This window comes from Echinococcus granulosus (assembly GCF_000524195.1).
Source record: "Echinococcus granulosus chromosome Unknown EG_S00024, whole genome shotgun sequence".
NCBI lineage: Eukaryota > Metazoa > Platyhelminthes > Cestoda > Cyclophyllidea > Taeniidae > Echinococcus > Echinococcus granulosus.
The window spans coordinates 1,012,643-1,037,200 of NW_020170404.1; the positions used below are offsets into that span (position 1 = coordinate 1,012,643).

At 45.7% G+C, this 24,558-nt stretch overlaps 4 protein-coding genes across 4 annotated transcripts; 2 read left to right on the plus strand and 2 right to left on the minus strand. All coding sequences in view use genetic code 11, as the record gives it.

Moving 5' to 3' along the window:
* Positions 1–224: 224 nt before the first annotated feature.
* On the plus strand, positions 225–7,232 carry EGR_04136 (hypothetical protein; the record flags this gene model as incomplete). Its single annotated transcript, XM_024493385.1, has 7 exons — positions 225–260; positions 1,804–1,926; positions 2,061–2,531; positions 2,615–2,780; positions 4,613–5,052; positions 6,695–6,797; positions 6,877–7,232. 7 exons carry the CDS (start codon positions 225–227, stop codon positions 7,230–7,232), a joined length of 1,695 nt encoding a protein of 564 aa, XP_024352299.1.
* Positions 7,233–8,324: 1,092 nt separating this feature from the next.
* EGR_04137 (SWI/SNF-related matrix-associated actin-dependent regulator of chromatin subfamily E member) lies at positions 8,325–11,533 on the minus strand (the record flags this gene model as incomplete). The annotated part of the gene is made up of 7 exons (XM_024493386.1): positions 8,325–8,368; positions 8,666–9,100; positions 9,415–10,378; positions 10,452–11,086; positions 11,149–11,356; positions 11,388–11,462; positions 11,492–11,533. 7 exons carry the CDS (start codon positions 11,531–11,533, stop codon positions 8,325–8,327), a joined length of 2,403 nt encoding a protein of 800 aa, XP_024352300.1.
* A 2,408-nt stretch (positions 11,534–13,941) lies between these two features.
* On the plus strand, positions 13,942–15,078 carry EGR_04138 (Caspase-2; the record flags this gene model as incomplete). The annotated part of the gene is made up of 1 exon (XM_024493387.1): positions 13,942–15,078. The coding sequence occupies one exon, from the start codon at positions 13,942–13,944 to the stop codon at positions 15,076–15,078; it is 1,137 nt and encodes a 378-aa protein (XP_024352301.1).
* A 666-nt stretch (positions 15,079–15,744) lies between these two features.
* On the minus strand, positions 15,745–21,964 carry EGR_04139 (Tuftelin-interacting protein; the record flags this gene model as incomplete). The annotated part of the gene is made up of 10 exons (XM_024493388.1): positions 15,745–16,062; positions 16,137–16,460; positions 17,763–18,023; positions 18,130–18,369; positions 18,997–19,089; positions 19,567–19,800; positions 20,495–20,810; positions 20,876–21,041; positions 21,111–21,534; positions 21,728–21,964. 10 exons carry the CDS (start codon positions 21,962–21,964, stop codon positions 15,745–15,747), a joined length of 2,613 nt encoding a protein of 870 aa, XP_024352302.1.
* Between the last annotated feature and the right edge of the window lie 2,594 nt (positions 21,965–24,558).

The following is a 24,558-nucleotide window of genomic DNA, read 5'->3' on the forward strand; positions in this document are numbered from 1 at the left end:
CGAGACCGCCAATTGAGGGTTCACAATCTACCGGCTGCTTTTTTGCACGTCAGTGGAGTGAGGCCATCATCTTATCATAGTCCCTCACGCCCAGTGGCCTCAGAACCGGCTGCAAAAGATTCTAAAGCCGCTCTTTCTGTATAAAAACCTTCTTCCTTTCTCCCACTTCATTTGTGGTATCTTTTTACTCTTTTTTTTAATATTCCAGACCGTGGATGGTAATGATGTCTCCAGCAGGCGCCCATTCTCAGAACAGACAGGTTATTTGTACGCCTGTGCGGCATTAAAGTGTCTCAGTAACTGATTAATGACTCTCTCCCTCCCTCTCGTTCTTTGTACAGCTTCTCAATCCACCAAAACAGACCCTCTTGCCTTCCAGTTTGTCGCGCAAGAACTCTCCCTTCTTAGCTCTTCCATTGGCCTGGTAAGCTAGCAATAATCTTCTCGGGGCAGTGAGTGATGACTTCATTTGTCTGTTCCTCCTGCTGCTAGTACCGAATTGATGATGTCGATCGCAATGAAGTAGACTGCACAGTTCGATTGACGCTCTATTACTGCCGTCGTAATCACTACCATCACCGCACAGTGTGTGGATTCGATGCAGGCAATGAGGCGGCTAAGTCACGCGATCGCGCTGACTCCCTTCCATTGACCGATCTGGACGCGCTCTTTCAGTCCACCACCGTTGCTAACTCGCCACGACCGACACCGTTGACGGTGACGAGCTCAGGAAGGACTCTAGGGTCTCTCCCCAGTGCCGGCAACGTAACCCTTCTGGCTCGATTTCCTCCCGCCTATCCTGCACCCAATTGCCCTCCCACTTTTGCTTTCATCGCCTCTGATCCCGTCGTGCATGAATCAACACTCATGCGTATGCTTAAGGTATGCTCGGCTAGTTTTGTGCTTCCACAGGTTACTTGAGGTGTAATTCAGTGGACTCGGTGGTACACTGCATAGGTAATGAATTGGCATGTAAGTGCTAAACTGTAGCATCTGAGTCGTCCTGGAAGTTTGGCCTCATTTGTAAATAAACTGATAAAATTTATGCTTTTTGATGCACTATACTACAAACTTTGAAGGCTAACCTGGTTTCATTAGACCGTTTGCCCATGTATAAGAAACAATTCTGAGCACCTGTATATTGATGCCACTTCTAGCCTGTTGTCCAAGCTTTTATCTACCCCACTTTCCTAGTTTTTTATTTTGAGGCCACTTGACCGCTGAGGTGGCGTTTTTACTCTTGAGACGACCAAATTCCCACTTTGTTACAGATCTTTGAGTAGATTATTTGTGAAAGTTCATACCCTGGCTTTCATTTTGTTGCAATCTTTTACCCCTAGTGTCATTCTTTGCTGCTGCTTTTCGCGTAGCAATCAGATGACCCACTTTGATGTGCACCACTGCTTCATTGTGATTCAGAGAGTGCATTCCACCACTCTGCTTTTACTGTAACGTCTGTGGTTGAACCGAAAACACCCACATGATTTACTGATAGAAATTGAAGTGGAGACTAATGGTTCTGAGAATGAACTTGTGTACGCTTCAAAATCTGCATTGTGAATTCACTCGCCACACTGCAATATCAACTCATCACCGCAATGCGACGAAAGAAGATAGAGTATTTTTCAATTAGGGGACATTCTAGTGCTTTGTGGATGTTTATGATGTTAAGTAACAAATCAACTCACCTCAGCGATGGTATTACGGTTATTGTAAATTCCAGAGTTGTGTTTCATAACAAAGCATCTGCATTAAAGTGAGAACTTAGAACGTGTAATTAGTTCCTCCTCACCTCCGTTACAGGACATTCAGCATACGGCCGAAAAGACCGTTTCTGCTTCGCGTGGGTGTCTAGAGCCGTGCATCCGAAAGGTCTTCAAACATCTCACCTCTACCAATTTGGCATTTTCTTCTGACGAGGAGTGTGTAAGTTGAAGTTATCCTTACCATCTGTAATCCTTTTAATCTTCTTCCACCCGCAGAAGACAGGTGATAATGGGACCAATCTGGCGTCATCCGATCCCTACGTCAGCTTTGCTCAAGAAAATCCCGATTTTCAGGCTTCCACCACCGCTGAGGGAACTGACGCCGTCTCACAGCCGCCCTCCCAGGATGTGTTCGTCCCCTTTCCACGCACCTCCGGGGTTCGTATCTCCCCCTCAGGCCTTATGGTGGCTTTCGGGCTTCATCAACCCCTTGTAGAAATTGTTCAAGCTGCTAGTCCAGTGCCTCTAGCATCCACTCGCACACCTCGCTCCTTCCACGACTACCTTCAGCTCACAGAGGGCAAGGAACACCTCTTTTGCAAGGCTGCAGACAGGCAACAAAGGTTATTGCAGACTGGAGATCAGGCAGTGGGTGATACTTGTAGCCAGTTAAAAAGGTCGCTGAGTGCGGATGCTGTCTGTGCTGGTGTTGTTAGAGAGACAATACCAGGTACTTCCAGTTCCTCCCTAATGACACATGGATCGCCAAAAAATGCCAATCGAAGACGCCACTTTTCAGGAAAGACCTCTGGCGAATCTAGGAAGGTGACCTGTTCGTGTTTGTTGTGTAGCAAATTTCATTACCACGATATGTAAAGCTTCCAAATCTGTACTTTGTTCTATTTCAGGTATCCACTGCCTCTACTGGAAAGGCACCAGTCGTGGGCACCGAGCAGCCTACAATAGTGAATCAAAGAACGCAGATGCGTAGAACATCCTATGCCACGCGTTTCACTCCTTTCCATGCTTCAAATTCCCTTCGAAAGGCCTCTTTTGATCGAACTCGTTCTAACGGTTAGTCTTGACAATTTACACGATTATCACACTCGTGGCATATTGTTCAAAACACATATTACACTATTTAACCCTATTTACCCACTTAGCCGTCGGTATCCTAGTCGAGAATGTCGTACTTCTCCATTACCACTTGATTGACGATACGCCCTCGTCTCCTACTACTGTGTGTATTTGAGCTCACTTTTGTCTGCTTTTGCATAGGTTCGCCACGAGCAGTTGTCAGCGAACTCTCATCATTGATACCGATGTCAAAGTACCTTGCGACCAACTACTCGTAAGTCACTTCAACGGGGGCCTTTTCTCAATTTTGCGCCGTTAGAATTAAACCAACTAAAATTCGTGCTTTTATTGCTTGAGGCAGAAAACGAATGTTCCAGTTTTCACATTTGTGTATTTGGGAAGTCAGCCCGTCTGGACTTGCCATTAGACGCTTTTACTGCCTTCGTGATGTGTGAATGATTGTATTTGAGGGACTTATTCATGCACCACCTTAATTTACTGGCTGCTTTGCCGCCTAAGCACATGATTGCCACTTATAATGTAATAATTTAGTGGTTTGTTTAACCATTTTTTTGGTTACGTGGGCCTTGAAGGCCCCACGATTGTATCTCCGCTGAGCGGCATAGCCCACGGGCCGTGCCAGCAGCCCCTCAGTCCTTCCGCATGTTGCAAAAATTATGACCTCATTCGACTTCAGAAAAACGAAGGTGGGAGGGGGGCGCTACGTATAAGTGAACCAGTTTTCTTATGAGCCTTCAAAATGCACCTAAGTGTGCTTCCATAATCCATGTTAAGTGCTGCAGAGGCGGTTTTTTGCACAGCACATGATCCCACAACCCATGCAAAATGCTTTGAGTTAGGCATGGTCTAGCCGAGGTTTTTCAAAATTGACGTACATCCCATTCACTTTTCCTTCTTTATCATTCATCCAGGCTTGACATTGCCGATCCGAAGCGCATGTGCTTACAAAACCTAAAGGTCGCTCAAACAACTGGCCGGTTGGATTTGATTCAGGTTAGTTGAACTTCGCGGATCCGCGCGAGCACATACACGCACGCCTCCGGCTCATCGGACTTCAATTCTCATTCAAATACAGCCCGTCCGTGTAACGCTAGCAGATATTCTCAGATCCTAGATACTACCCTTAGCCTAGCTCTCTGTAGTCAAGATTAGTTTCATCTACTTTTGTGGCAGATGAAAATTAAAGCTTTTTAGGTTAAATGCATTCAGTAATATCTATTTAGTTGTAACTGCTAATTAATTCATCCTCGAATCTGCTGAATCATTCCCTTTTCCGCGGGTTTCTAATCGCTACTCTACATCTGTTGGGGAGTGAACTTTCCACCGTTTTGCGTGTAGCTAGCTAATTTGTTTAATTCTCTAGTTTTGGAGCTTTGTGGCGTCTCTGGCTGGCGCGAAGTTGAGGCAACCCCCCTTTCCCCCCATCGTTCCGCCCTACGCCAGTCAATCTATTGGTCGTGCCTTCTTTAATACTTGGTGAGTTAATTCCAAATTTGTTAAGCCTCTCCTTCTCTACCTTTTGGAGCGTGAAAGTCAAATTATAGGTCAATTTGAGGTTGGTACGCTCATGAAATTTCATACTCAATTGCCGCGTTTGATACCTCCTATTATTGTCGGGAAGATAGACAGAAGGGCTAAGCCGAGCCGCTGGTACTTGTTTCACTTACGCGTTTACTACCAGACTCCCGGAAGAAAATTAGTATTTACAGTTTGACTTTGTATTTGTCTAATATATTACCAACTTTTTAAACCTAATCTCCTCAGTCTAATTTCTTAAATCCGCCATGTCACGTATATGTGACGTACAGACTTGGGTAGGAGAACCGGGCTGTCAAATGCATACTACAGTGATGAGAGACGTACTAAGATGGGTGCTCGTAAAATTTCCGGTTCTCCTAGGCTCTCTCACTTTCTATCCCTCGGGGACGTCCAGAGCTTGACAATGATGGGTTTCGCAATGGCCGCGATCGACGCGCAGTCCAGTCCGCCAGCCCTCCTCCTCACTGCGCCATCGCAAGTCGCCGCTGTAGCTTTGAAGCAACCGCAACGCACCTCCTTCACCTACTTCCGGCCTTGCCCCCTTGAACAACAAAAGAGCCCACTTCGGCGCGCATTTCAACAGGTGCACCAGTCCGCCACTGGGATACAGGCATCGCGAAGATCCAAGTCGACTGCAATGCTACCCAACTTAGCTCTTCTGGAAGCTCATGAACCGCTCACCTTGACGTCTATGGAGAGGGCAGACGAGGTGCGATTTACACATGAAATTTTAATCCAATTTAATGTTTGTCATAACAAATTAAAAAAGTCTCCCTCATCAACATTGAGTGCCAGAAATTAGTGCCTACATATGCTTCTTCTTGGGCAGATAGCAGGTCCTTGTATAGTCCTTTAGGGCGAGACTTTCATTAAAAAGATGTATTTCTTCATCTCATTAACCCGTTTTCGTCTACGCTCCAAATTGCTTTCTTCAGATTGAATATTAGTGGGCGATATGAATATGGCTACAGAGCATTCATATAGTGCGCATTTTTCACCTCGGAAAATGCCACTCTTTTTTATACCAATTAAAATTACACCCTTTGGCTGTCAATTATCCTTAATTGAATCTTTTCGGGTTCTGTATGTAGCCCCTTTTTTGTTATAACGATGGCGTTAGTTCATGGTACGTGGTTGCACTGATTTATGTCTCAGTTAGATCGGTTGAATTGACAGCGACAAGGTAGATGGGGGTAGCGCTTGACTTGAGAACAGTCACACTACGCCTTGACGCAAGGAATCTTTATCATCATTAGTCCTAAAGTTTTATTTGTAGAAACCGCATACTTTTGTGCGGTTCTTTGCCTGACGCGGCACGAGTTTTCTGCCAATGCAACTTTATAAAACGGTTTTTCTTCTAGAAGCCATGTAAAAGCCTAGCCAGGAAAGGGTGATGGTTACCACTATGACTTAGAAGAAATGAGGATGAAACACTACCTTTCTTTCTCCCTCATTATAAAGCGCTAATCGCACGGGTCTGGAAGGCTCTGCATTGTTTTGTGGAGATCAGGCTTTCCTCTGCCTGATTGACTAGTCTTAACTGTTTCTGAAGGCTGAGTTTTACGCCCGTTCGAGTTTTTTTTCTCATGCTGAGTAGATAGATCCTAGCCGTGGCTGTTGTTTGGCCTTCTACAACAAATTCATTAGTGAGAAATTGCGTCTGAAGTCCATGACACACACACAAAGGGAGCCTGGTCTCCTGCGGATGAAGTGGGACTTTAGGGGGTGTGTGATGGGTGCTGAATCGTTGGCGGATCGCCAGTGATAATGTTCTTTCCCTTGATGTCATTTCCCATTGCAGGTCAGTCAGTGAACTGTAAAATCGCGCGACTTTACAACTTACGGAAGGGAACAAGTCAATCCTCCTTGAGGCGTATCGATGGACCCCATCCGCTCAGCTTCCGTCACGATTTTCCCATTCCAATTGATGTAGGCATAAATGAGTGGCTTTTTAATCACCCGTCATTGGAATCTCTCGACGTCTTAATTTCGAGTGATTTCAATTACCCATTATTATGGACAACAGGAAGTCTCCTTCGTCGCGATATGGTGATGGCTGAGTGATTCATCACCACTTCTTACTGGGTTGTATGTCCTGCTACTACACCTTCTCCAAATGCTATGCAACAAACGTAACAAGAAGCTTATCCAGGCTTGAAACCAAACTAACCTCAGTTTGACATTTGATGACGAGAGAAAAGCAGTGGAGAGTGCAGCAACGGACTGCGATGGCGCGTGAAGACAATCGAACTTTACAATTCCATATAAACTAAAATTCGTTACAGCGAGGGATACCAAAAATTCACAAACTTGTTCCATCATTTCGTATATGCCATTCCTTTTCATTTTAGCAATCACAAAGCGCTACTCTCTTCATTAAAAGGGCGTCTCTGAAACCCACCACGGGAGACTCCACACCCACTCGAACGTCACACCAGGCAACAACTGTCAAATGTATGTCTAACTTTAATAACTTCATGCCATTCACCAAGCAGGAATGTCAGCTGATGTTTAATTGCATCATTACTTTTAGCCGATAAAAGTCTTACCGACCAGTCTACATATGAGAACGGAACGAGTGTCCCTTCGTACGCGAGGACACGGTCGAGCAGTTGTTCAGTCAATCCTTTACCTTCGACCGAGAGCATAACCACGGACCCTTCGGAGTCACCTCAACCTTCTTCACCTGGTACTGCTCCATGCTACAAGGTCTCCGTTACAACCGATATTGCCGGTTCCGAGGTGTTTCGAAGTCGTCAAAGCTCCGAAGAAATCGCCAACATCGCTCTCCTTCAGCAGCACTTTCGGGAACAAGTGCTGATGGACATTGGTGGGGTTACTGGCGAGGAGCCTCAACAGGACGCTCCTTACACCTCTCACGTTTGGTGAGCACAATGGCTGGGGAGCTGGTCTGTCCAGTGATGGCTATACTGACTATGTAACTGCTTTCCGTCTCAAGGCTGCTGTCATTCAAACACGTGCTTCAGTACACGCACTTCCTCAACGTCTACATCAGCCTCCTATCTGCGTGGGATCTCATAATGCCCCGCGCCAACTTCTCCGCCCAGTGGCACAAAGTTTTGACATGGCTTCATGCTCGCTCGCGCCCCGATTTCTATCACCTCGGATTGGCCAAACCCCTCGACCGTCAGAGCCAAGTTCTTCTCTCCCCCGGTGAGTGGCGATCCGAACACATGCCGCCCGCGCTAACTCACCTGCTCAGCCTTCCATCTGTCCAGACAGAGATGGTTGGCCCTACGGGTCTCGCGGAATTCACTGCCACTCCGGCTGCTAAGACCGCGACCGCTAGTGCGGGTGGTAGCCTGATGCGCTGCGCAGTTTGCAACATCACAGCGCGTGGTGTGATTGTGGCCTGCCCCCTCTGTCACCACGGCGGCCACATGGAGCACATGTCAGCGTGGTGCATGCGGCAGCGTGACAATAGTACAAAGGTGGTCTGTCCGGCGCCCAATTGTGATTGTCACTGTTGGTATCTAAAGCTGCCCTCCGAACCTGCTACTGATAACTAACCTTATGAGCCGCGTTTTTTGCATTTTTTTTTTGATTTCTTTGGAGTAGTGAAAAGACAATCGTAATCATTTTAACTATCCGAGTTACTGTCTTGACGAAACGTTGCATTCATATCTAAACGTAAAGCGATGACTGCAACAGACGGCAATCTAAGTGTCACCTTACTTTGTAGGCCCGGACACTCATCCCAACCCACTCCCTCTTCAAAGAACTGATCTTGTATATGCAAGTACACAGGAAGGGATGAGAGTTAAAAGTGCACACATTTAAGATCGGAATGAAAAAAAGTGAAGTCTTCTCGACTTACTTCAGACGGGGATAGAGCAATTTATGGATGGAGTACAATTTCCTATTGAGGCATGGCGTAAAACGTTTTGCGTCGATGATACTGCGGGTGGACATTTGGAGGCAGACTCTGCTCTCCCCCTCAGTTTTGAATGGATTTCACAACTAGATAGATTCGACGTAGTGATCGCTGTACCCGATACAGGTGTCTATAAGCCGGACACGAACCGGACAGGCAAAACTCAGTCAGTTATTTCACCTTTAAAACACCCAAAGGAAAACCTAACATTAAATTGGTTAACCTTTTGAGAACATGGGAGCAACAATAGTACGCCCAAAAACCCCACCAGCAAATTTTGGAACCTGATCTTGAAAGTATTGGGACCCAGAAGAATGGAGCAGCCACAGATTCATTAAATGAGGTACATAAAAGCGACGAACACGTGGACAGACCGACAGACAAAGTTTAAGTACAAATGCAGGAGGGATTGGTGTTAATTACTGACCAGGAGCCGGTGGAGTTGGGGTAGCGGCAGGGTGCCGAGGGTTAGGCGAGGGCCTTCGCATGGCCGACTGATCCCCTGGCGATGCCACACCACCGCCACCAGCACCCCCCGAAGTGGCAGGTGCACCCATTGAATGTTGCTGTTGTTGCTGTGGTGGCGGTTGTTGTGGATGTGGTGCCTGCGGGGTGGACTGAGGTTGAGAAAGAGGAGTGGACTGTGGAGCCATCGAGGGTCTCTGTGGTGGCTGTGAAGATGGATAACCTGCCGGTGGATATTGTTGGGGCCAATGTTGCTGTTGTGGCTGCATGTAGGGCTGATGCCCATAACCACCACCCGGTGGCATCGGTTGCTGCTGTTGTGGTGGGGGGCCGTTGAAGTAGACCCCGCTTTGGGAGGACGGAACCCCATAGGCCGGCGGTGGAGCTCCGCCATAGCCTAAAAATAGGAGTATGTCCGAGTTAATCTTTCAGCAGAACTTGGGGTAGCCAATTTACAACAACTTGGGATTAATTCAAGTGGTGCGGATAGACAAAACCTGAAGTAGCATAATAGACTTGTAGCTGCAAGTTAACAGTATTGGTTCATCTAACCCGTGTAATTGACTCACGATTGGAATTCTATCAAGTTTGGGAAAACAGTACAGATAGTCCTCGAGCACTGAAAGGTTCAGTCTTTAAGCTTAGCACGAATTTCGCGCATCAGACCACCTAGTACAGTTACAGTATCACCAAATATTCTAAACTACTTACCCTGATAGTACCCAGCGGATGGAGCCGCGACCTGTTGCGAAGGTAGTGGTGGCTGATTCTGAGGAATCATTCCCATTTGCGGGTCAGCAGAGGCTGATGAGACCGGGTAGTGTCCAGAGGGCGGTGGCTGCTGGGACATGTCGGATTGTTGTGGTGGCGGAGGCTGCTGCTGCTGCCAATAGCCCTGCTGATGAGGATGGTGCATTACCGGCGCTTGCTGTTGTTGCTGGTAGGGCGGAGGTACAGGAGGAGCCTGAACCTCCGAGTAAGGCGGGCGCTGGTAGCCGTGTGGTGGCGGGGGATACCTTTGCGGTGGCACCATACCCCCGCCTGGGTACCCCGATTGTTGCTGGTACTGCCCTTGCCACGACGGGTACATCTGCTGTGGTTGAGAAGCTGGATAACTCGGTGGCGGCGGTGGAGGTGCTGGTTGAGGCTGCGGAGTGGGGTAACTCGAGTAAGGAGGTCTCCCACTTTGAGGATAGTAATTCGGAGGATAACGACCCTGGATTGGAGGCGGTTGTGGAATCGACTGCTGTTGTGGCTGTTGCTGCTGTTGGTGGTATTGATATTCAGGTAGTGGGGGTTGCGGAGCTTGTTGATTCGGTGGCACCGTGTAATTCGGAGGTGGCTGTGAGCTACCACCACCCATCACAGTTGATGAACTTTGGACCATCGACTGTTGTTGATCCTGTGCCATTTTGGAGTTGGGATCATCCACTTCTGCGCCCGGTTCGGAAGCGGGAACATCTTTCTTGATAGACTCTTCAACGAGTGCATTGTTATTTCTCTCTGCCTCCATCACTCCCTCCATGGATGGTGGTGGCTGTGTTGATGGGGGAGCATAGTGAGGTGGGGGTGGATACGCTTGTGATGCCGGTGGGGGAGGACAAGGGTAAGGTTTCCGATTGTACTGGGCCTGCTGCTGCGCTTGTGCGTAGCCAGGATCTTCCATCGAAGGTCCCTGCTAGAGGAAACAATATACAAGTGCTAGAATAAAAAACAGGCACAACAGAAGCGAGCCAGTCAAACCATACATTAGGCGCGTGGGGAACCTGGGAAGCAGTCTGTACTTGTTGTTGCTGCTGCTGGAGAAGCTGCGCTTGACGACGCCTCTCAGCTTCTGCCATCTCGGCCTCTCTTTTCAGAGCACGCTGTTTACGAGCTTCATTTTCTGCAGCCTGGCGCTCACGCTTCTTCTCTTCCTCACGATCCAGATCCTGTTTTGCCTTGACAATCATGTCAGTGAACTGGGACTCTGAGATCCGAGGAGTTTGAGCCATCAATTTACGATACTCGGTGTAAAACGCAGCTGATTCGTCCTGAATGCGGTGCATCTTAGCTTGGTGTCGTAACTCACAGTTCTCGATTTCACTGCACAGATTCTTTTTGTGACTCTTCAACTGTTTGACCTGCATCTGCAGAGTTTGTATACGAGTCTCAGTGATTAGCTGGCCAGGATCGGGTAGCTTTGTGTCATTAAGAATTTCGTGCATGAGACGATGGTTGCGTTGGAAACGAGCCGCCGCCACGTGTTTCACAGTGAACTGTTCATCTGGATCTTCTTCATTGTCTTCCAGAATATAAGACTCCCGTAAATCAACCGGTGGTTCATGCTTTTCACGAGCTCGCGCAGCACTCCGTCGCTCTTCCTCCTCAATTACCTTTTCGGCTACAAAAATAAAGTTGAAGGAACAGAAGCACATGATTGAGAAACATGAGTACGCAATATACCTCGTTCCTTAGCGACAACCCACGCTTGGTAGGCAGGAGAACTGTGATATTGTCGAAGAGTATCGTTGTAGCGTTGCTTCTCAGCTTCGTATTCTTCAATGTAAATATTTTTTTCCTCATCAGGTAACTCGCGCCACATCTGCCCAATAATGCGGCCAACCTCCCATAATTTCAGCTGAGGGTTTTCATTTTTCACTTTTTCCCACACCTACAGACTCAGGATCGCGAACGTTCATTACCTTCCTACTGTACCGCATATACGGCATTAGGGGTTTCTCTGGGGGCTTCGGAGGCTTAGGAATACGTGCATCGGCCTGTCGTAAGAAAAACAAACGCAGCCTACCCTTGGGAGAGTTTTTCCTGGAGGAACTATCGATGAATGCATTATCAGTAACCAACAAAAGGACGAAATTGAACACGTAAAATGGCGAGAGCCCGCTAGGCGGGCGGGGTGGCGACTTCGCCTGTTTAGTGCTCTTAAGGCAACGAATAAGGATAATTCTGATTCAATTACTTACTGACACTTTTCCAGAAAAATTTCTCTAAACACCCCTAAAATTCTAACCTACTTGTTAGGGTTTGTCTTGCATCAAAATCAGCACAAGAAGCAAAACAGATACGATGGAAAATTAAAAAAATGATTGTTATAGAAGTTTGTGCTGCATCTGGTTTGGTGCAACAACCAATTTAGAAATGGGACTCTACCAAAACCAAAAGTCTAACAATAGCGGTATTACAGCCATTGCTGCGATGCAGTTGGAGCAACTAATTCCAGTTCATGGCCTTTGGGCCATGCCAGCAGCCCACATACCTTCTTTATGTCAAATATATATATTCTACCCCAGTATTACTTCTTTTTTTATTTTAGAAAAGTCCTGGGGAGCCATACTGATGGCATCGGAGAGCGAATCCGATCTTAAAGGACATCTATCCTGATTCCTACCGCTAGGTGATAGATCTCAACGGAGCAGAAGAAGTACGTATGCGACGGATGGACGAATCAGCAATGACTCCAAGCAGAAGGACTGAAATTGGCGTTTACCACAGGCAACCACCCCAGTCCCTTTTTCAGCAGGAAAGCTGGTAACAACTGAAGTGACACTGGACGTGAACCATCTGGGAATTTCTCTACAGTGTCTACACAAAATTATCGATAAAATGAACGTGCGATACCTCCTCTACTTCCTTACTAACTGGATAGAGCCCGAATGGGTATGACGGGATAGCTGCGAAGTAAGAACAACGTGGCTAGGAGGAGCAGAAGCACAACCCTTTCTCTACAGACCTGTGTTATACCTCAGCCTCCTTTACCTAAGTCCGCCTCAAGCCAGTGCACTTACACCTGCCTGTGGACATACATGAATGCTAGCACAATCCTCTGTCTCTGAATCCAGTTCCCAAACGGAACAAAACGTCAGATGCGGCTGGATTTTTAGGAAAAATAAGTGACGTTGAGGTCAAGTATCACCTCAGATGCATGAAAGTTTGGTGACAGGCACAGCCGGCTCGCCGGTGTTTCTTTACAGCATCGACTTTGTTGTGATGACTGATGCGGGAGTTTGAGCAAAAGGAGCACTTGGGACAACGCGCAAAAGAGAAGAGTAGATGTGTAATGCGCTGGATGTTCGTTTAACAGCCGATTTTGGCAAGAGTCTACTTTGTTTTAGAGATTCTACTTAGCTAGATGAGCACGCCTTAAACCATGCCAGCAGCGCATATACCTTCTCTGTGTTGAACATATGTGTAATACAATGGTGGTTTGTCTCTCGGTATTGGTGATGGACCACTTTTTTACTTTGAAATACCCTTTTTGCTTCTTGCTGGGTGGGCTGGCCTTCGGGCCTTGCCAGTAGCCCAGACACCTTTTCTGTGCTGAGTATATATATTCTGCCCAAGTATTGTGCCTTCTTTCGCCTTCAGGGAAGTCTCGAAGCACTGCATCCAGCAACCTTACCAAAATTATTTTTATTCTTGGTCGTAGCCAGAATAGTACAATATGTTTTTGCAACCATTTTTGCTAACTACAGTTGTGAGCCAAATTATATATTCCCCATGAAATATGCATGAAATTCTGTAATATGCGTTATGTGACACATATGCTGCCATGTATATTTAGCATTGTAATGCTGCTCCTTTTTTTCAACATATATCTATCCAACTATGGAATATGATTTGGCTGTGAGCGATGAAGTTGCAGCCACAGCTAAACAAATACTTTGAGCTGTTACACATAAATCACTTGAAATTGAGCAACATATCCTCACTTCTGGAAGTATTACTTTTAATGTGATTTGAATGTACCTACGTACAATTAGACGAGGGACCTTGGTGCGCATTCTAAGTGCTTGTAATGGTCTTGAAGGTCTCACGAAGCTATTTCTAGTGGACAGTTGTCGCAGAAACAATGTGTTGCTCTTCCACAAGGTGGTAGTAGAAGTAGGCCAGATCCTCTGACTTATTTAGTACCGGTTTGGCCTAATTTTTAGTATATTCCTAGTCTTCCCGAGTAACATAATTGCGTTCCATTTTTTAAAACTATAACTCATTATTGATTTTGCTTTCTAATTCCCTCAACTTACAATATTTGAGTGACTTTGTAATCCGGCCTTGTGAGAAGCAAATGAATGAAATAGTTCTAGATGGTTATCTGCCAATGAATTATTAGTTAACAATGGTTTTTTTACTAATATACTTCTTGCATGACCACAGTGTATATGCTCTTGTTCGAATTCGCTACTTTGTGGTGCTAATTAAACATAATGTATGGGCAGGTGCTATTTTTTGACTCCAGGAATGAATAGTGAACAACGGCAACGTCTGAGTCGGATGCAGGTTGATTTCGTGAAGGGACTGCGTGACATCGAGGAGATTACCGATTACCTCCTTTGCCATGAAATTCTTTCGCGGACTCAGGCAGAGAAAATCCTCTCCTCTGGTCCCATAATCGCTGATCAAGTTCGAACCCTCCTCAATGTTTTAGTCCGCTGTGGTCCCGATGCCTATGATACTTTCGTATCCGCCCTTTCCGAAACTAATCAGTCGTCTCTCGCCGAAAAAATGGCTAATTTAAACACAAACCCTCCACCAGTACCTTCAGTTTTACCTTCAGCCAAGGTGGAAACTCATGTTTCGGAGCAGCCCACGCAGTCGCTTGCTGCATACCCCGTCAACTCTACTCCCCGCGGCCACATCCTCCTAGTAAACATTTCAAACTTCGAAGTGGGCTCAGGTCTCAGCAACCGAGTTGGTTCATCAGAAGATGTTGCCGCCTTAAAATCCCTCTTTACCGACCTCGGATACTACGTCGAAGTACTTCTAGATCCCACCGCCACTGCCTTGGAGTCTAATCTCAGCGCCTTTATAAAAAGCCCCAGTCACTATAACGTTGACACTGGTGGTCTCATTGTAATGTCCCACGGAGTGCAGGACTATATCTACACTGCTGATGGAAAACTCTTTGCCATTAATGATATCCTCGAAGCCTTCACGAACAAATCCTTCCCAGCCCTAGCTGGCAAACCCAAGTTTATTCTTTTTCAAGCTTGTAGAGGGGAGGAGAAGGATCGGGGATATATATACGAGCCAGATAATGCAAGTTTTGTTGCATCCCCGTTGGAAAGCGTGGACGCTGGGGTACATAAGACATTGTGGAAGTGTCTGCCTTACATGAGTGACTATATAATCGCCTACTCCACCCTACCAGGCTTTGTGTCCTGGCGCTCGGAGAAGGCTGGAAGCTGGTTCATCCAAATTCTCGTCGATGTGTTTCGCAAGTACGCTAGCTCCCTTCATGTGCTCGACCTACTGACCGAAGTTAATCGCCGTCTGGTGGAGGAGTCGCAGGAGCGCGAATTTAAGCAGATCACCCAGCAGTCGCACACTCTCACCCGACCCTTCTATCTCGCTGGCACACAATCTCAACCAAGGTGATCTTGCATCCTCCCTCTAAAGGAAGCGAGTGAGAAGCAGTGAACTTCTACATCTGTTAGTCACTTTCCTAATTATTAGCTTTTCTTTACTTGACATCCGTGTTCTCGGTCGTGTCTAGTTGCAAATAATGGGCCATAAAGGTAAAGCCGGCGTGTTTACATCCAACGGCAACGTCCTAGCGTCGCGTTCAATGTAGCTTATTCTATCAATGCATTACTAGTCAAGTTGCTGTAACAGACCGATAGTCGCAATGGGGATATACATGACCCCTAATTCATCTGCTGATCGGTACTGTTTAGTCTCCAGTAAGGCCCAAATGTGATAAGGAGCAGCAAAATCGCGGGCGAAAATAACATCTCGTTGGACCCAGTGGACTGATGAACCTCGGGATACATGGCCGGTCATCTGTACGAGTCAGGATTAATCCTCACACTACTACTAACTATGATCAGTAGTCAATGCAAAAGGAATTAAGGCAATTTTGGTGTTTGATGCTTAAACTGTTTTGTAGCTGTTAAATCTGTAATGTTAACTAAGTGAACAGGTGACTGACAATTGAGCAACGGCGGTAAGTATAGGTTTGGAATGGCAAAAAAGCAATAAAACATAGTGTATAAATTTTACAATTCAGGAGGACTGTACATAGGTGGGCAAGCGTAACCAGTTCTACTCAGCCATCGCCATGAGTTCATTGAAGGAGACGGGATGCCAACCGGAATCATACGAATTGAAGCAGAAGGCGACATTGCGGTCGAAAAAGACCTGCTGTGCCTCTAGACGGTACACTTGTTTGCCCTCGTGGAAGCGATTTGCAATGGGAAGGAAGAGGAAGCCTCTCTGAGCTGCCGTCTGTTCCACCTGTTCCCTCAAATTCGTCGGTGGAAGTTGTGGTAGAGGCACGAACGGTGGACGACGTGCAGTACCACTGTTGGGAGGCCCCGAGGCCAGCTGGGAATTCGGTGCTCTTCCGTACGACAAGGCCTCCTGAAATGGCAATACAATGAGCGTGTTCAGGGCGGCCACATAAACCCGTAGTAAAGAACATGAAAGACACTAACCGGAGTTATTCCACGCATCGCACATTCCATGAAGTTGAGGGCCTTCGTGAGCGCGTCCTTGATACTTGGATAATCCATCAACTCGGGGGGGATTTGACCCTTCCAACCCGAGTACCAGGCGCCGATTTCGCTAAAAATCTGGCCGGTGGAGGGAGCGTGACGATTGCGCGAATCCACAGCTTGGGTGAGCCACTCGGAGAGACAATGGAGCCAGCGTGGCAGGAAGAAGCGCTCGAGGAGGTCGGCTATTACTGCTGGGTCGACAATTTCCAGCCAACGCATCACCCAGTTCCAGGGCTCCATATTCTGGTCCGCAGGATTTATCTGGTGACGAAAGACGCAACAGCTAAAAGTTCCCACCCCTTTAAGTATCAGGTTCAGGAGTCGACGTCTCTGCATAACTTGAGCGGGTAAAATTACCTTTGCTTACTGCCCTAGCACAAAACGGACCATATTTGCGTATGTGTTACGAAAGCCCTAGAAATTCTGTTTTGGAATCTGCTCTTTGATTGGCTCCAGGAGGACAAATAAATCTCAGATTAAAATAGGATACAACGGCTTTTTTGCACGAGAAGGATACGGTTACGGAGCGAAATTCTACACCTTCACATGGGGGGCCATTTCTGTTCCTTCAACCAAGTCATTACTGGATCTCATCCTGCACTACTATTAACAGACTACAATTAATCTTCATTAAGGAGGTGTTCTGGTAAGTCTAGCAAGGACGGGAGACCAAGGAAACAAGACTTTTTACCAGAAAAGCGAGTTCTTGATCTTTTTTACACCAGCATACGCAGACAAAGGGGTTAAATAGACAAACGGGCGCACAGCTTAGTAGGTACTAGACTGTAAACCAGCCACTACTCAGCAGCTGAATTGACTTCAGATTTCTTGACTAGCTTGTATAACGAAAGCTTGAAGATTTTAATGCCCAAGAGAAAAATCGAGAAAGGAATGTAACAGCCGAACGAACACACTGTTGCAGGGATTCGGCGGACCATCCAAGAGGTGCACAAACAACATCTCAGCATTCAGTGGAGGGTGAGTTAAAGAGCCCATGGTATAGGCTAGGCAAGGAGAAAAAAGAACCCGCTTGGTAATCTTCATACCACTTATGCAAATAACCTCAAACGGTCAGTGTGCAGTAGAATAGAACTGCTGCCACGTGCATGGCACAGAACACCTCCTAGGATTACACTAGGATGCAACAAATAACGACTTAATACACATTAAACACCACCAACAAAGGAGTTGAATAATCAAGTATCCACGAAGTGAAACAGCTCAAAAATCTGGTGTTGGTACGAACAAACCACCGTTACCCTTCCAGCACTACCATCAATTGATATCCCTATTCATAATATCTTAGAGGTAGCAACGCACCAGTAAGAAGGTGGAAAAAGGCGGATTTGTCTGGGGAGTCTGTATAAAGATAAAGAAATAGATAAGATCTCATACTGTTGAGTAGGTTTATGCTTACACGCGCTAAATGCACAAGGAACACGGACAAAGGGATCAAGTAACCAAGCAAACACAGCTAAATGGGTTCTGGAGAGCAAACAATTGAGGGACAACTAGTAGAGAGGGGAAAAAAGGGAGAAAACCTGCCTGGAAGGTTTGCATGACCAGAGCCAACTTGGGCACGACATTGCGACTTAAGAAGATGGTCATTTGGGTCATAGGGATGACATTTCGCCAGGGCAGGAGAACTGAGCTGGCGGAGGCGTCAGAGGGATGCCAGTTGGTGAGGCAAAGGGCTAGTTTGTGCAACACCACCTCATGCACAGTGGCGAGGCGAGAGGCCCCACCGAACCATGGCAGCCAGGGGTGCAGCCACGTGTGGATGGGCACCGTGTCTGTCAGTGGGTTCCACGCCTCCACTGCCGTCTGAAGGTTAGAAAGAGAAGGAAGCTTAACGTTATCACAGCCAGTGATCAATTGACAATTAGACCATAAGCCGTCGCAAACTTCACACGGGATGTGTGAGGCGTACCCGAAGACGGGGCAGCACTAGTCCATCAAGGAGGTCGTGTTGAAGAAGGTCCTCGGGCAGGAGGGATTGCCAGGCCTCGAAGACAGCGAGTAGGCGTTCGCAGTCATGCGGGTCCCACTCCATGGTGACGCAGCGTCGCGCCGACGGTAACCAACTCGTCCGCAAGAGGATCTCAAAGGCGCCCGCATCGTCCAAGGCGCTGCGCCACTCCATCAACGCAGAGACGCCATAGCTTGGATTCTGGTGGAGAGAAGGAAAGGGAGACACATATTTGAAGTTTGGATGAGAAGGACGTAACAAGTGTTAAAATCAAAATCCAAGGACTAGGCAACTGTTCGGGCTCTGGCAGCAAAACGGGCTATTCACAATGGAGAAGCCTGGGTGAAAATGAGTAGAGAAAAGGCACATCAAGGCCAGTGATCACAGTTGAAGTTACATCGGGTTCGCATACACATGTACACGATCATATAACAAACACAAGTGTACGTAAAATAACTTCAGATTGAATCGTAAATTTCTCCAAACAATAAAACATTCGAACTGTGTATAATCTACCCTATCACCGATATGTTACCCACATCTCAATTAACAGCTTCAAATTGCCATTGTTGAAGGAACGCCTGATCAGAAACTTGTATAAGCAGGGTTTAGTTTAGAGGTCAATTTCTATTATAACTCCCGTTCCTAGTAGACACAAAGAAAATACACATACAAACTCATAATGGGGGAAAACCGAGGCGTTAGACGCTAAGGAATCTGAACTAGGTGACGCTTCGAGTTGCTGGGGCAACAAAGCAGTATGAGGTGAAAAGTATCAACAGGTTCCGACTGCGAAAAGAGAGGAAGCATAGGATTCGCGAGAGTTACCTCCGGTTCTGGTTGTTCGATCACAGTTTGCTGACTCACATACAGATATTCATACAGTAAATATGGGATTGTGAGATCAAGGGGACCTCGGATCTGGTCCAAGGATTGTGTAATGAAAATGCAACGACTTTGCCTACATTAATATTGAATCATTATGGCTAGGTGGTCGGAGTTAAGGGAAGAGAAAAGCATGATTTCTTGCTGAAACTTCATAAACTTCGCAGCCTTGAAAATAGAGCTGCATTTTGCTAATCCAACAGCCCAAATTTAATGATAATTGGTTGGATAGTTATAGTAAAAGCGCATTTGAATGCAAAAACACCTGAACATCAAATAACTATGTTGGTGTGTCTAAGACCAGAGTTGAAACCTTAGTACTACACTTAACACTTGTGAAACAAGATGAATTTTAGGCAATGGTCAGAAAAATGTATTTAAATACCATTGAAGACCACGCATCTCACCGCTGCGTGCTTCAAATAGACTCAACGACAATAATACAAGCCATATCTAGTAGGCTTATATAGATTTTTAAGTTTAGAAGAGGCAAAAACACATCTGAAAACTCACAACGAGAGGTTTCCAACTGATCAGCATGCTGTCCAAAAGAGGCCGCGCCACGGCAGCAAGGAGAGCAGGCAGTTCAAAGAGATCAGCGCACTCCCGCCGAATTCGTGTGAGCCAGGAGGAACATGCCTCGGGGCTCGATCCGGTATCACCTCTTTTCAGAGCGGACTCGAATTGACTAATGAGATCTAGGGCTGCTGCCAGCTCATCTACATCGAAAGCTGCCTTTTCCACTACCTATTAAAGCAGATAAAATCCGAGTTATTCCAGCAACAAACATACCCATGGATTGGGAAAGTTAGAAGCAACAGCTCATAGGAGATAAACAAATACCAGATCAGACGGCACAGTAAGGAACAAGAGCAATTTTGCCATAAGTTACTCTAATAAATATTTTTAAAAATTCCAAGCTTTAAAGCATAGAAAATAATACTTTAGCTAGTGAAACAATAAGGGTACAGTTTCGCTATCGTAAATGATGCATGTAAATAAGGAAATGAGGAAAGGCCGCGTCTGAAAGATCACAATGACAAGCATGGAGCTAAATAAAACCATAAAACCTCACTGTAAGCAAATAGCCGTGTATTAAGCTCCGAAAATATTAAAGTTCCCTTGGTTTGTCGAATCCCTTTAAGTTTGTCTAGAGTCCAAAAAACACTAATATCAGAACGATATTTGTTTTAACTACATGGGTGAATGCCCTACTATATCACCAAGCGAGCGGTGTTAAGTTCTGCCATTATTACTGAGTGACTAGACTCGCAGCCCTTCTATACCCTTAAGCAACTTTATGGTTTAAGGTTTTCCAACTAGTTGCTAATGCGACAGAGAAGGACTGACGTTAAAAATGAAGACCACGCCCATTGAGAATTAGCGCATAGAATTCGGATGATTTGGGAGTTAAAAACAAAAACGGAAAGCAAAGCCAGACCCGACTCAGACGATCAATTTCATGTTGTAGTCCAGTAGTCCTGTCCTCCTCATAGCGGGCACCACGATCCAGACGCCTGATCTCATCCTCAGTGGTCTTGATGACGAGGTCAATATTGTGGCAGAGCACAGGAACCTCGAAGAAGTGACCCTCAATGCGTCGCTCGCGCTTACGTGATTCTGCATCCACAACATCATCATCGGCCTCATCGACACGTCGACCGTAGCGCGAGGAGCTGGACAGAGCAGCCTCATAGCCTTCATACACACGCTGCTCCCTCTGAGTCATATCAATCACCTTCACTTTGCTCAACTCACTACAACGAAAGAAAGGGGATAGAAAAAACAAAACCAATATGGATAGTTTCCATATGAAACTTACCTGTTCTGGATAAAAGGACCATGCGATTTGATTGCTGCAGCAGGTGTAGCCGGGCTAACACTAGCAATAAGTTCGTCGGCCGACATATAAATGGCTTTGTGAGAGCGCTTTTCTGAGCCAGAGTCGCCGTTTACACCTGACTTTTTCTTGTACCTGGGGAGACCCGCTAAAGCAAAAACACTGCAGACAAATTGAGCCGTGCACATAAAAAGCGAGGAGACTCATTGCTGCTTACAATTATCACTCTGGCGCTCCTGAGGCAACGGAACTGGTTCATTCCCTCTGCGAGGAGCAGCAGCAGCCTCGGGTCCCATTGAACCGACTGCACCTTTTCCAGCACGCTTGACTGCCTCCACTGGGGTAACAATGCCCTGCCCAGCTTTACCAAGGCCCTCACCAGCTTTGAAACCCATCTTCTGCAACAACTTCATCCCAATGCCTTTGGTGTGTCGTTCCCATGACCCAAAACCCTGAGTGGTAGATGAAGACGTGAGTTTACGCGACCGAAATGACGCAGGCTTGGCAAAAACATGCTGCTTTGATGAATTTTCCTTCGCATGGGTGTCCACAGAAAATAAGCGCTTGTCCTCTTCCTCATCTGAGATTCCAACATCCAGGTCTTCTTCGTTCACCACCGATTCCAAAGTTTTGGAACCTTCCTAGAGTAAAAAGAGTGCATCAACTGCAGTCTACGTATGTTTCTACTTAAGTAACTAAACGAAAGTCTGCAGCAACACGAAATTCTTAGCGGTATGGCATGGATAATGAGACAGCTTTGATGAATGGGTATGCCCCAGTTAGGACTTTTGCCCGAGTCAAATGTCCCAAAGGAATACATTAATGATAAGATACCTTAATTCCACCACTGACAAAAGTGATGGGTCCAGAATAGTTTGAACCCTTACGCTTGCGTATGGAGGCCATGGAGCTCATGCCACTTTCTTCGGTTTCGGAGTCAGAATCCGAGGCGAAAACACCATATATCTGCTGCTTCTTGGAAGTGAAACCACGGCGCTTGAGAGGATCAAACATATACTCATAATCCTGCTCTGAAACACCAAACCTATCCATCTCTGGCGACGAATCCATCTCGGGCGCAAGTAAAATCGGGCAGACGTGAAAGAGCACACTGAAACAAGTAACCTATAAGAATGAACAAGCTTACAAGTCAAAAAGTGCGTTAATTCATATTTAAATCAATAAAATGTATTTAAATGCTGTTGATTTAAGTGCAAAGACTACGTCACACACATTAGGTAAATTGTTAAAACTACCATAAGTTGGGTTTGGTTAAAACAGTATATGAATGGGTGGATTTAAACCAAATTTTTAGTTTTCTTTAAAAATTCGTTTACTTAAAGAAAAAAGTATTAACTGATTTATGGACCAACGTAATCCACCTTTGTATTCTGTAATCGGGATCGAATAGATGAAAACGACGTAGATGCCTAAAATGTTGTAAGCTGTGGCTGCTGATTCGTTTAAAGTATCGAATTTTTAACTTTTTTTCCATTTTTGCATAGTAGATATGGAGTAGTGACGAGAATCAGCACCTTTTGTTTTGAGCCTTCCCAAAACTAGTCAGTGGAAGAGAATGATAGAGTTTGATCTCTAAACAACGTAAGAAGGGAGTGTCTTTTAGTTGAGAGATTTCAAGCGCTTTAATTTGAATGCTAATATACTAATAATTGTGTGTTTGTCGTCCTAGATGCTCAACATTATCCTCGGTCAAAAAGTAATTAACGAATATTTGGTTCCTTCAATTTCTCCTCTCCTGCGCCATAAGATGAACAAAGAGTTACTGATAAATTGCCACAGAGTCATTTTCTAGTTGTACTAAAATTCTTTAAAGAAAGATATTGTTGACCTAATCACAAGATTTGTCGAATTATGCGACTTTTGACCCAATAAGGTGTAGCAAATCAAAAAGGTTTTGGGGAGCAGCATCAAATTAAATTTGGTTCGGCATGATGATTAAATAACTGAAGGAAATGACAGCAGTACTACAACAGCTTCAGTGGTAAGCATGACAATGATAGCGGCATCGTCTGCACAAGCCTTGGTCCGTATAATGTAATTTCATTTTATGTAAATGTTTACACCTGTGGGAAAGCACCAACATTAATAACTTCTTGAACCCCTTTTGTTCGTAAATTGGAGGTAACAGGACTAGTTGATGATCTGCCGTTGATATTTGACCAAGAACACAGCACTTGAATTAATATAATATTATTCGAGTTGACATTCAGCATGGAGTTCTACAAAACTCTTAAAGGCAGTCCTAGTTTTTCACTTGGTTTCTCAAAATAACACGTTTTACCAAAGAAAGCAAGTGCAACGCGGCGGTAGTTGTAGTGGACGGTAAGTCCCTAAAGCGTGCAAATTCAAGCAACCCAAGCATAGCAAAGCTCTGGAGGTCCTAAATGGGCAACAATTCCTCCAGTATGTGGTTTTCCACCATCAAATCAGTCAGTGGGAATTTAAAATTGTTAGAAAAAATCTTTGATTTTTGTAAGAATTTGTTTTGGTCTCAAGGTCACTTAAAGCCCCGCTTCAGTTCTTCCACCAGGCAGCATGGCCTTCGTGCCATGCCAGTAGCTCTTCTGTGCTCCGACAATGTAAATTCTGCCCAAGTATTATGTCCATTTTCGTCCTCAGGGAAGTGTCGCAGCGCTACACCTTGGACCAGTCTGTTTATGGGGTTCCTAACGCGTTGGAGAGGAAACGCGGTAAAGGTGTACGTAAAGTAAATACAGCAACTGAATGGGCATCATACAGTCAAGCAAGTAACAAACAGCTTTGGGAATCCCACAAACTTCTTTTGCTTGTTATTAATTGTTTACGACAGACGCAGGTCATATGTCGCCTGCCAAGGGCGGTGAGTCAGGTAGGCGGGCGATAAGATGGACTTTGGAAGAGACAATTTCTTACCTATTGCCTTGGCTCTTTCATATTTTCAACATTGCATTCGTATAAAGATTTGGCTTGAGACCTCTTTCAGATGGTTCCCGGCTTGTAGAGCTCGCTGAAGGTGTTGACAGTTTGCCAGTTGAGTTGGTGTCATTTTCAGCCCTAGTGTTAAGAGTCATCACTAATCCTCCCGTCCGCAACAATATGCTCTTCTCTCACTCGCTAATGTTTAACATTCAACAACAGAACTCAGGGTACTTGTCCTTTAAGATCGGGTTCGCTTTCCGGTGCCACCAATGCAGCGGCCCAAGCCTTTCCTGAATATGTAGGAACAGGCTTAAACAATTTTTATGGGATTTGCAACTAAGAAGCCTTGCCTTTTTTCCTTGTACCTTCATCTCGAAGCTTTCAATGTCTAGTCGGAGCAGCACCGGATGGCAGTTCGAACTGCATCCACCTGTAAGCGTGGTGAGTGGCGTCGGCCCATAGAATCCCCCCATGCAAACACTACACCAGTCATTCTATATACAAATAAGCTATGTTTAACACAATAATTCAAAGAGGTGGATGGAAAGTACATGCGAGGATCGCAAGGCCCATCTAAAGGAGAGAAGAGGATGCATGTTTGCGGTATTGTTTGTTCAAATTCTTCGAATGGGATTAATGTGACTAGATAACAGCTATCTCCGCTTGCCATAAAAGTATAACCACTCTTCCTTTCTGTTTAAAAATTCCCTTGCTTGGTCAAGAATTGTTCCCTTACTGATGCCCAG